General features: G+C 41.0%; 1 protein-coding gene across 1 annotated transcript in view; it reads right to left on the bottom strand.

The window, feature by feature from the left end:
• Positions 1-625: 625 nt before the first annotated feature.
• rsu1 (Ras suppressor protein 1) overlaps positions 626-12455 on the bottom strand; it is a 45189-nt gene continuing 33359 nt past the window's right edge. The window contains exon 9 of the mRNA XM_034560447.1: positions 626-1780. Within this exon, the coding sequence (XP_034416338.1) occupies positions 1678-1780 (103 nt within the window). The 3' untranslated portion in view covers positions 626-1677. The remainder of the gene's footprint in view (positions 1781-12455) is intronic.

The following is a 12455-nucleotide window of genomic DNA, read 5'->3' as shown; positions in this document are numbered from 1 at the left end:
AGGGCTCAGCCTTAGAGATAGGGTAAGGAGATGAGTTTACTTTCTAGGGGCAGGGCTCAGCCTTAGAGATAGGGTAAGGAGCTCGAACATCACGAGGGAACTTGGAGTTGAGGCGCTACTCCTTTGTGTCAAAAGGAGTCAGCTGAGGTGGTTAAGGCATCTAATCAGGATGTCTCCATTAGAGGTTTTCCAGCATGTCCAACTGGGAGGAGACCCCGGGGAAGACCCAGGACACACTGGAGGGATTAGTTATCAAACTTAACAACATCATAAGTCTATGATCTATAAGGTGAGCTATAACGTGAGGTCAAAGACTGTCCCGATGTCCCGTTCTAGATAACAAAAATACAACTTGACTCAGTCCCGCCCCTTCCTCTTATACCAGCTGATAATTCCCAAAGAAAAGCATCATTTCAAATATAAATATAACATCAAAATCAATAAATCAAATAACATGATTTGTAATCAAAACAAAATATATGGCTCTAACAACTACTGTTGAAAATGATAGAATATAATATATAACAGTATAACTCAACCATGATTGTAGCACTGACTTAGATTACAATTGGTGCCACTTATATTGGACTGTACATCGATCTGAAATGAACAAAACAAGAGAAGACATGTTTTGGATTGTTTTATTTTAAGTGTTTGAGACAGCGAGCATGACGGTACGTTCAGTACATGTTGGCCTGTGATAAGAGCACAATTCATTTAAAATGGATTATACCTATCAGCCTTGCAACAGGCTGAAATGTGATGGACACTTGGTAATGCTTTGAAAGAGAAGTTCACAAAGAGAATATGGAATGGAAGGTACAATGAGTCTCAAGTGCTCTCCGAGATCAGAGGCATAAACACAGTTAATTGCAGTTGTGACTGAGCTTGCTTTCTTGCTCTTACAGATAATAGTAATAACTGTATTTGAAACAGCTCCTGCTAGAGACAATATGCTGTCTTACTCCACTGGGCATGGGACTAGAGTATCTCCCATTCAGCTCTTTTCTCAGTTGTACTTTCTTTACATACATATTATATTCAGCAAAACTAGAGATATAGAGAGGGAGAAAAAATAGAGAGATAGTCAGAAAATGAGACAACGGTAGAGGCAGGGTAATATTCACTATTTAGAAAATGGGCACACCGTGGGCTAGTGTACACTGAGTGAAGTACCATCAGAAAGTTACCAAAATAAAAAAACATAAACACATTTGAAAAAGCATTTCTTATAGAAAATGTGTTATTTCAATACTGAAAAGTGAAATAAAATGCAAAGCAGAAATGAAAATGAAGAAACCTGAACCTGACAATTCTTAAAGCTCCGATGCATTGCACCGCTGAAGGCTTCGAGGCTGAAATGTCAAATTAGCAATATTAGAAACTAAATTCTGAACTTTGCTTCTAAATGAGTGGTTATGGAAGTGTTTCCAATAGTTATATATATGGCTAAGCTCTGAAAGTAAGTAGCACCAAAAAAACTGTTCAGAAGAGGTGAAAATAAACATAAAAACATCCATCTGTACTCAGGCACAGTGGAATAAAGTCCAAACTATATTTCAAACGACTTATTTAGAAACATGATCAATACATTTAAATGAAATACAAAACATTTATTTTATAAAAAAAGGCACATGCAGTGTAAGTGAGCATTCATCTTCATCATCCATCTTCTTCTCATTTGTTCTTGGCAGCCAGTGGTTTGCGGCTGATCTTCTTACTCTTATCATTGCTCTTCTTCGGAGGTTCTGGGTTGGCCTGCATGTGTCTGCCATACAGACTGGGGGGGGGGGGGGGGGGAACATGAGAGCAGGTTTTAGATGATCTAGTTTTGAAAAGAGTCTGCCAGATAAACAAAGTAAAGAAGCATGTTGTTATTGATGTACATTCGACCCTGCAGGGCAAAATCTGGATGACGATCTGGTTGAATAAATTAATTGGAACGCATACTGAAATACACATATATATATATATATATATATATATATATATGTATATGTGTATATATATATATGTGTGTGTGTATATATATATATATATATATATATATATATATGAATAGTGGACAAGTGGACAGTGTCTACCCCCGTCTGTCACTTCTTCTCCCCCATGGGTGTCTCTCACCAGCAAGAGAGCTCATTGGACTGGAAAATATTTTTCATTCAGCTCAGTCCCTCTGTGCTTTTTCCTACAGCCTGTTAATAATTGTATCTTGGTTTTTCCTTCTCTTACTGTATTCATGCTTGGCCGGGGTTTATAACAAGTTTACTTAAAACTGGAATGTTGGAACATGTCATTGACAATGTGGCTTTTCTTTGCTATGCCAATGGCAGCACACGTACAGTACATGCTAGTATTTTGCTACATTTTGTCTTCATTTCTTTCTTTTTTCGGTACGAATGGCATATGACAAAATACATTCATAAACATCTGAAAAGGAAGAGTGGGGATTGAATTAAGTGCAGCAGACTTTGAGACCATGAGCTAGGACCTGAGGCACTCCATCAAAATGTGAATTCTTGTTCTTCGGTGGAGCAAAGGAGACTATTTGACCGCTTAGCTAGATGCCGGTTACAATGGATGAACTACCCCTTCACCGAGGCTCGCCCCTTGAACGCAGACTGGCTGGAATCATAGCGTAGCATCGACCAGCGTCCGACATCGATCCCGCTTTGCTCCGTCGTGAACTCGTATGCCATTGTTTCATGGTTTTCACTCCTCCAGCAGCTGTCTCCGATTGGGCACCGTCCATTCTACAGGCTCCATATATTCCTAACGCTCACAGTACCATCACTATTTATCAAAGAATAGATAGGCGAGTCTAGTAAGTGAGCTTCCTTCATGAGTAGAACAGGCAGCTGTGGGGCTCGTTTTGAAAAACTTTGTAACATCCCTTTCAGGAGTACAGAAGACACTATGCCCATGCTTTCCTACAATATAAGCATGCACACACCACTACACACACTCTGAGAAGGTGTGTATGCAAATCCACAATGGTGGACCTGTCAGTCTATGATCGAAGTGTCTTGTATTCCCCTCTCCTCTTTCTGCCTCCATGTCAACACTTTCGACTGGGAGCTGAATGCTGCCAAACTCCATCTGCTGCCCATCAAAAGCACGACGGGCCTCCGGCAGCCAGAGGAGGTTGAGTCTCTTGGATCTCACAGTTATTAGTTATTATCACCAAAGCTGACCTACAACTCTGTGAGGGTTAATGATACAGCTACAGAGTATATTTCCCAGATTCTTCTTACGACGAGATGTCTGCCTATTTAAATTTAAAGACACAATGGCAATGTCCGTTTTTTATTTGAAGAACTTTGAGAAATTCACATATTAAAAGAGTATAAAGTACACGGACATAAAACTAAGTCATTAATAAATACTTGGCAAAATGCCTGTACTTTTGTGTAAATGTTTCCGTTACGAAGTTATCAGGTTACGCGTGGTCGACAGACACGTCCTACTTTCCTGACATCGTTTTTTCTGCTGTTGCCCTTCAAAACAAAAGCTCAACATTGAGCATTAATTGAGATCGGCTTTTCTGCTGTTGCCCTTCAAAACAAAAGCTCAACATTGAGCATGAATTGAGAGTGGCTTTTCTGCTGTTGCCCTTCAAAACAAAAGCTCAACATTGAGCATGAATTGAGAGCGGCTTTTCTGCTGTTGCCCTTCAAAACAAAAGCTCAACATTGAGCATGAATTGAGAGCGGCTTTTCTGCTGTTGCCCTTCAAAACAAAAGCTCAACATTGAGCATGAATTGAGAGCGGCTTTTCTGCTGTTGCCCTTCAAAACAAAAGCTCAACATTGAGCATGAATTGAGAGTGGCTTTTCTGCTGTTGCCCTTCAAAACAAAAGCTCAACATTGAGCATGAATTGAGAGCGGCTTTTCTGCTGTTGCCCTTCAAAACAAAAGCTCAACATTGAGCATGAATTGAGAGCGGCTTTTCTGCTGTTGCCCTTCAAAACAAAAGCTCAACATTGAGCATGAATTGAGATCGGCTTTTCTGCTGTTACCCTTCAAAACAAAAGCTCAACATTAAGCATGCATTGAGAGTGGCCGTATCAAGACTCAAACCCCGTTTTAAAAAGAGTTGTAGTGGAAAGCAGCTCATTGCAGCCACTAATACAACTTGATGGCTCACAGATACTGTAGCTGCATTAATTGTGTTGTTTTACACAGGTTGCACATTATTGTTGTTGTTTTGAAAAGATATGCAGTGTACAACTTAGTAAAACGCTGTATTGCCAAATATATGAACGTGTTTTGTTTATTTTTGATGTATTCTATTATTTATAAAAGCACAGATGGAGGAGTCACAACATGTTGTTATTTCAGTAACAGTTGAGAACCACTGGTCTTAGGGCACAGTAGAAAACAACTAGTTTGTGCAAAATTACAGTACTTACAGTATTATAAATCCAATGTGTTCTGAATGGCCACACTCGAAGGTGGAGAGTAAAGCAGACCATCATAGACCGGTGCGGGATGGCCACAATGGTGCACACTGACATTTAAACTCCTTTCTCAGAACAGCTGGCCAATCACAGCGTTAAGTGGGTGTCAATGTTGGAATCTTCGGTTTTCGGAAAATTCCAAAAGTCCCCCAATTCCAAGGTCAGAAATTTGTTTAGCGTGTACATTTACTTTGGTAACATTACTGCTGTCATAGTTAGCAGAGTGTCCCGATCTGAGGCCACGCTAATCCTGACAGCTACCAGACTAGTGAAGAGAGTCCTCGCTCCCCTCTCACTAGACAGAAACGTCAGTTTACTTTTGTCTCCATTGTTTATTGTCTCCGTCTTAATTAGTATTTGAATTAGTTTTGCCAATATGTGCCATTGCAGCTTTTAAGAAAAGCAAGACTATTCATTTAGTCAATAAGCAGCCAATGCAACACACTTGGTGCTGTCATAATGAGCTGCTGCTGGCATAATTGTGGGTTTCCAGCATTGATGGATGAGTGGAGGAAAGAAGGATGTAAAGGGAAGAGGGGGAGTGGAGGAGAGGAATGATCAGTCAGTGTGTCATAAAGGAGAACAATAAATCAATGTGATGAGGGGAGAATAATGCAGCCTGGTTGATGATGGAGCGCTCACTCCAAAGTCAATGTTTATTCATGTTTTTCCATCATTTTCTTCATGACCAGTGTGTCTAGTATGTGTTGCTGTGATGTCACACTCTGGTCGATCTGACAGTTGAAAACTGACACAGGGCCAAGCATGGAAAGAATACTGAGGACGATAATAGAAATGTGTCTCATTCCAATACGGACATCAGAAGGTTCAGAAAGTCCTGGACCAGAGAAGCTGGTCTAGATGAAGCAGTGTGGTCTATGACGGGTATACAGATTTTGTGATGTCACTAATCACCACTTGCCTCTGAGACATGATGTAAGGATATGCTGCAACATGCCTGGTGGTTCTGATCAATGTGTATTTGATTTGTGTTGCTTTGGACTGCATCCTGGGTCCGGTCTGGAATTGATTTACAGCAGGAAATAGATGGTTTTGGGTTGAGCTTTCCAGGTGTGGGGCAGGTGCAGGTTTTCAAATGGGATTCATGCAGGACTCTGGTTCTGTAAATTGACCTCAGATGTTGTCCGAAAGTATTATGCACATCGGTAATATACTGTAGATACTATCTCATGGGCAGAGTGGCAAAACTAAAAATGGCAAAACTAATAATAATAATAATAATAATGCATTTCATTTGTAAAGCTCAGCTCCTGATCATTTCACTGGTAAACTTTAAGACTCCATGCAGAAACATCAATAGAATCTAGACTAAGTGTAAACATGCACTGTATGTTCCAGAAAGCGTTATTTTTTGAGACCTAAATGCTCATTAACTATAACAGTAGGATATGTCATTATTTATTAGTGAATAAGGGTAGCTTGTTATGTCACATGATTCAGAACCTGCTGAAGTCTTTGTTCTTATGACCGTGATACTGCTACAGGCCCATTTCATTTATTTTCTTGTTGGTTCTCTTTGCAATGCTTGGACATGTGACCCTCCACTTGACACATCTCTTCTATTTGCTACCAATATTGAATTAATAAAAGTAATGGAAGCCAATTCATCTGCTTTTCATTCATGAATCATTCTAAATATGCATTGTTTGAAAAGAAAACACAAACACAGTGAGACAAAAATAAATCAGGTATATAAAAAAGTTGATGCATCAGGATGAATCGACAATCCACAAATGAATATCTGAATATTGGGGTCCAGCCCTATCCTGTATGGCAGGGGTGGCCAACTAGTCAGAGACTAAGAGCCACTTTTTTTCTGTGTTACTGCAAAGAGCCACATCATACACATGGGTACACATGAACATCATCTTTTAATCATGTATGCACGCATACACAGACCTCTGCTCAGCCAGATCTAATGAAAATAACCACACCGACATGATAATATCAGTAATTTTCAACAGTTAACATTGTGTGCACTGTCTCACACACACACAAACTCTCAGTTCAAGCAAGTCCACAAACAATAATAGAATCATTTTCAATAACATCTTTCTCTTACTATGCTGCTTAGTGAGACTTCTGGCATTCCTTATCTTGAACACTCCTCTTCAAATCTGGCTTGTATTCTGTTGTTGCCACTCTAAGCAATTCTTTCAAATGAGTGTCAGTCAGAACAGATCGATGCAATTTTTTAATGAAGTCCCCTTCGTTGTATGGCTTTTTAGCCCGTGCTATGTTCCAAGCCAGCTGATATGATGCAAGCGTTACGGTCTCCGAGTGTTTCGTACATTTTTGGATAAACTGCACCTACTTTTCTGCCTGGCTTTACAAAGCGACCAACTTGTTCTTGCGAAGTTCAGTCCCTTTTGGAAATTCCTGTTCGATGTTAGGGTGGAGTGAGCTGAAGTGACGCTGAAGATTTGAAGCTTTGAAATGCGCTAATGCTGCGTGACATATAAGGCAGATCGGCCATTACGTTTAACAAAAAAATATAAACCCTCCCACTCTGGCAAAAACGTCCTGTGTTCTTCTTCATATTTTCGTTTGGCTGTCCTTTTTTTCCTGCCATTTCAAGAGGTAACTTGACGGAAATTGTTTACAACACAAATGATGTCACACCAAAGATTCTCTCGTCGCTCGTTTGACGTCACTAAAACAGGTTTACATGGTCAGTGTGCCATCTAGCTGTAGGGGGAGTGAATGACAGCGCCAGCCAAGCATTTTTGACGCATGTCATGTGACAGCTCCTGAAGAGCCGCATGAAACTAGTTAAAGAGCCGCATGAGGCTCGCGAGCCGCGGGTTGGCCAGGCCTGCTGTATGGTATTTAGTTCTATGTACAGTATATATGATAGTTGTATTCATATGCTGTGTTGAATGTTGCACCATGAGTCAACACAGCTCATACTTGGTCTTTTCCTGAAAGCCGTCCTGTGCTGCTTTGTTCCTGGAACATGTGCAGTCAGATGTAGAAGAAGGGAAGGCTGCGTCCAATCTTAATCTTATGACGCTGGAAAGACAAAGAGTAGACATCTAGTCCCATCGGCTCTCTCTTTGTGTGCTAAAGAGGCCAGAACCCTGGAGAACATGGGAGAACCAACCAGCCACAACCACTCAAAAAACACACACACACACACTGACAGAACCAGTTTCATTATACAAGCATTCCAAAACACTAAAAGTTCCAGCCAAAGATCAACATAAAGATTTTCCATTTCTTCAAGTGTGTGTGTGTGTGTGTGTGTGTGTGTGTGTGTGTGTGGCTCTGGTGATGAACTGTTAGGGCCAATTAAATGCAGGAGAAGAGATTCCTGATCATGTCTTTATGGAGCTCTGCTATTCCACACGGCTTAATTAATCATGGAAAAGTTCTCTCTGTGTGTGTGTCGGTGTGTAAAGAGATCGAAAGTTGGTATTTTTTTTCCTCTATGTGTATGTGAGCGCAAAAAAGTTAAAAATATGTACGTGTGAGTGCATGTGTGATAAATGCGGAGGGAGGCCAAAGGTTATTGATCTGACTTCCTCTCTCAGCCACCTCATCCTCACCAGAGCTGCAGAGACATTCGGTAGCTTCTTTTACAACCAGAGAAACATTAGTAGGACAGAGAAGAAGGAGCTGTGAAGATAATGAAGGGGGAGAAGAAAAGAAAAGACCCTAATTAAGATTCATCACCAAAAACTGGGGCTTTTAGCCAATGGTGGCCAGGATCCCTGCCCTTATCATTAGTTAGTTACAACTCCTGCTGACTCGCCAGTTCTCTGAGGGATGTGTGCATGTATATATGGGAGCACTATTTTACATAAATAACCTCTAACTTTGTCCACACACACATACATACATATGTGTGTGTGTGTGTGTGTGTGTGTGTGTATATACACAGGACTTGTCCTTTAACTCCCACGTTAAGCAAATCTCAAGGATTGCATTTTTTCATCTACGTAACATTTCAAAAATCAGACACATCTTGTCTCAAAAAGATGCAGAAAAGCTGGTTCACGCGTTTGTTACTTCCAGACTAGATTACTGCAACTCCTTATTATCAGGCTGCTCTAATAAGTCTCTTAAGTCCCTCCAGTTGATCCAGAATGCTGCAGCTCGTGTACTCACAAAAACTAAGAAAAGAGATCACATGACTCCTGTATTAGTAGACTAACACACATGTTAAAGCCACTATGACGTGTAGACACAGGGGTTCTTAACCTTTTTGACCCCGGGGCCCATTCCAATAGTAACACTGTATTGGTTTAACTAATGGATCTCCTTCTGGGTTTGATTTGTATTCAATAACTAAATCAAATCGAGCAAAAACATGATCATCACAAGGACATTTGTTCAACATGTGTATGTAAACCTGCACATACAACAACAACAACAACAACAACAACAACAGGCGAACAATTCATGATACAAATCAAGCTAATACAAGAAAAAGGAAGGACTCAAAAAAACAGAGAAATTACACGTTAAATTTGATTAATGAATAATATGTGGTAATAAAATGGATACATTAAAAAGAACACACACACACTTTATACTACGACTGATGTTACATTCTGAACTGTAGTTCCCTGATCCGGCTGCATGAGGGATGTGCAGACTGCATCGTGAAGGAAACGGAAACTCGCTCATAAAAAAGACGACGCTGTATTGTAACTGAGCGTGTCACGGACAACAGCAATATCTCTGCTGTCTTCAATTGATAACCTATGCGGTCTCTGAAAGTTGGCCCTCTAGGTGGCGCTCGTGGCCCCTAGAGGGTAGAATCTGAACACGCCAGACTTTAGAATCTCTCAGTGGTAATATCAGCAAAGGAACAACAATGCATGCTGCTCCTTGTTTGAGATTTCATAATTCACATTGTCTGCACCTGACCTACAAAGGAATATATACAATTCTATAGAAGGAAGAGTACATACTGATAGAGCTGGAGACAGCTGCTCTGCTTACTTTACAGGGAGTTAGACACAGAGGGACACTTTGTCCTGCAGTGGACGTCCACATTTCCATATCAGGCAAGGAGGCAGTTATGGATGTAATAATCAATCGACCACAGATCATTATTTGCTGGTGTTTGAAATATGTCTTTGGTGATTGATAATGATTCTTGTCTCAGTGCCACTTGAGAGTCTGAATATGATTTGCTCATTACTCCTGAACACTGCATGGCTTGTTTGCATTATTGTGGTCAATTAGGCAACTCATGTTGGGGCATTACAGAACTATTAGACTATTATTGCAAATCAGCACACATACAAACTTTTTGACGTCAGCCATCACAGTACATGATGAATGACCATGCTGACTCACTGCACACAGACGTGTCACACATGTTGGTCTGTGTTGCTGACATAATAGTGAAAGAAGAAATGAAGTGAAGTACATTCACATGTTGAAACAGTTGGCAGAACAGACACGCTCACATCGTTCATTCACTGTTCACCCAGGAAGGCCAGCGAGTACCACGGAGCCTCACAATCAACGGGCCGATAGCTCGGCTCACATCCCGGCTACATCAGCTGATGGCATCTCCATTCGGCCCAGGGAGCTCCGGGAACAGAGCTGCAGCGCCAAATACAACACAAGTCATTTACTGCAAAGAGGAATACAAGTGTTCTTGGTCTAAAGGGTCCGGGCTGAAATGAGGGGAACTGGAGTGTCAGCAGGAGCTTTTTTGGTGTAAATTGTACCTGAATGTGAAAGACTTTAACATCTTCATTTACTCATTGTACATTGAAAAACAACTTTCACTCAGCCCAGCTCTATAACCCATAAAAGAATGAAGATAATCAAATATGAAAATGGAAATGTGATAAAAAATGCAGCACTCTCGGCCGCCTGCAAAACGCCAGACTTCAACAATGTCAGAGAACTCGGCTGGACAGACACAGACACACACACACACACACAGACACACACACACACACACAGACACACACACACACACACAGACACACACACAGACACAGACACACACACACAGACACACACACAAACACACACACAGACACAAACACACACAGACACACACACACACACAGACACACACACACACACACACACACACAGACACACACACAGACACAGACACACACACACAGACACACATACAGACACACACACAAACACACACACACACACACAGACACACACACAAACACAGACACACACACACACACACACACACACACACACACAGACACACACACACACAGACACAGACACACACACACAGACACAGACACACACACAGACACACACACAGACACACAAACACACACACAAACACACACACACAGACACAGACACAGACACACACACACACACACACACAGACACACAGACAGACACAGACACACACACAGACACAGACACACAGACACACACACACACACAGACACACACACAGACACAGACACACACACAGACACACAAACACACACACACAGACAGACACACAGACACACACACACACACAGACACACACACAGACACACACACACACAGACAGACACAGACACACACACACACACAGACAGACAAACACACAGACACACACACACACACAGAGACACAGACACACACACACAGAGACACACACAGACACAGACACACACACACACAGACACAGACACACACACACACAGAGACACAGACACACACACACACACACAGAGACACAGAGACACAGACACACACAGACAGACACACAGAGACACAGACACACACAGACACACACGTTACATCATGTAAACACACTCCGTAGCTATCAGCTGTGTGCTTCAGATCAGCCTGGAGACGTAACCAGTGACCAATAGATGATTAGTACTTGATATCTTAAAACAATATTCTTAAACAGGTACCACACCTTTTATATTGAATGATATTATTTACTCTGAGCCAGCTGCTTCCTTATTAAGGTTTTCGAGAAGTTTCAAAGCAAGCGACGGGAATAATAAGGAAAAAGAGCACCCGACAAAGCTTCAGCTCAAAGCGGCATGCTATGAGGTGTTGATAGTAGACATGATGATGATAGATAGAAATAGCTTTTTGAAGAATGAATGTCCAAACGGAATTATTTGCCAATTTTGACAGCCGTAGAACACGGAGATTACATTGATATCTGGTGAGAATTGAAGCTATAGCTATACATGTTAAGATTGATCTCCACAGACCCCAAATGTCAAAGTAAGAGAGCAAAACTGGGACTAGTAACTGTAATTAATGAACTTGTAATGCAGCACTACTCAGTGGCCCAATCACTCATTTTTGCTGCTTTTTATTCAGCCGTTGGATTTTAGATCAAGTGACGTCAAACTAAACTCCCAGTGGTCAAAACAATCAATGTCCTATCAGTGCTCTAGTGTGATTATGGAGCAGTTAGATACGCTTTTAGGACATTTTAATATCCCACTGGGTCAAGATTATTGGACACGCCAAACATTTAACCAAACGATAACCATGGGTTCAATTCAATTCAGTTTATTTTGTATAGCCCAATATCACAAATTACAAACTCCCCTCAGAGGGCTTTACAATCTGTACACATACGACATCCCTGACCTTTGACCTCACATCGGATCAGGAAAAACTCCCCAAAAATAACCTTTGACAGGGAAAAAAGGGAAGAAACCTTCAGGAGAGCAACAGAGGAGGATCACTCTCCCCGGATGGACAGAAGAATAGATGTCATGTGACCAGAATGAACAGCATTTACTTTGATATATGCGATTTCAATTAGGTTAAGAGAACCACACCAAAATAACAAACATAAAAAAGGTGAACAAATTATTTTTATGTATCAGATGTTCAACGAGATTTTCAGTAGCGTTTTTGTTTTATACACGGTTTGAAAGAGATCATTCTTAGATTTACTTTACATAATGACCGTCATCGATGATCCCGTCTTGATTTTGGGAAAAGGATCTTCAAGGTTTGCGGGCAAGCATTGGGTATTTATTATTGATTCACTTAT

Source organism: Cyclopterus lumpus, chromosome 20 (assembly GCF_009769545.1).
Source record: "Cyclopterus lumpus isolate fCycLum1 chromosome 20, fCycLum1.pri, whole genome shotgun sequence".
NCBI lineage: Eukaryota > Metazoa > Chordata > Actinopteri > Perciformes > Cyclopteridae > Cyclopterus > Cyclopterus lumpus.
The sequence above is the reverse complement of the archived record's forward strand: the minus strand, read 5'-3'. Positions and strand labels throughout refer to the sequence as shown.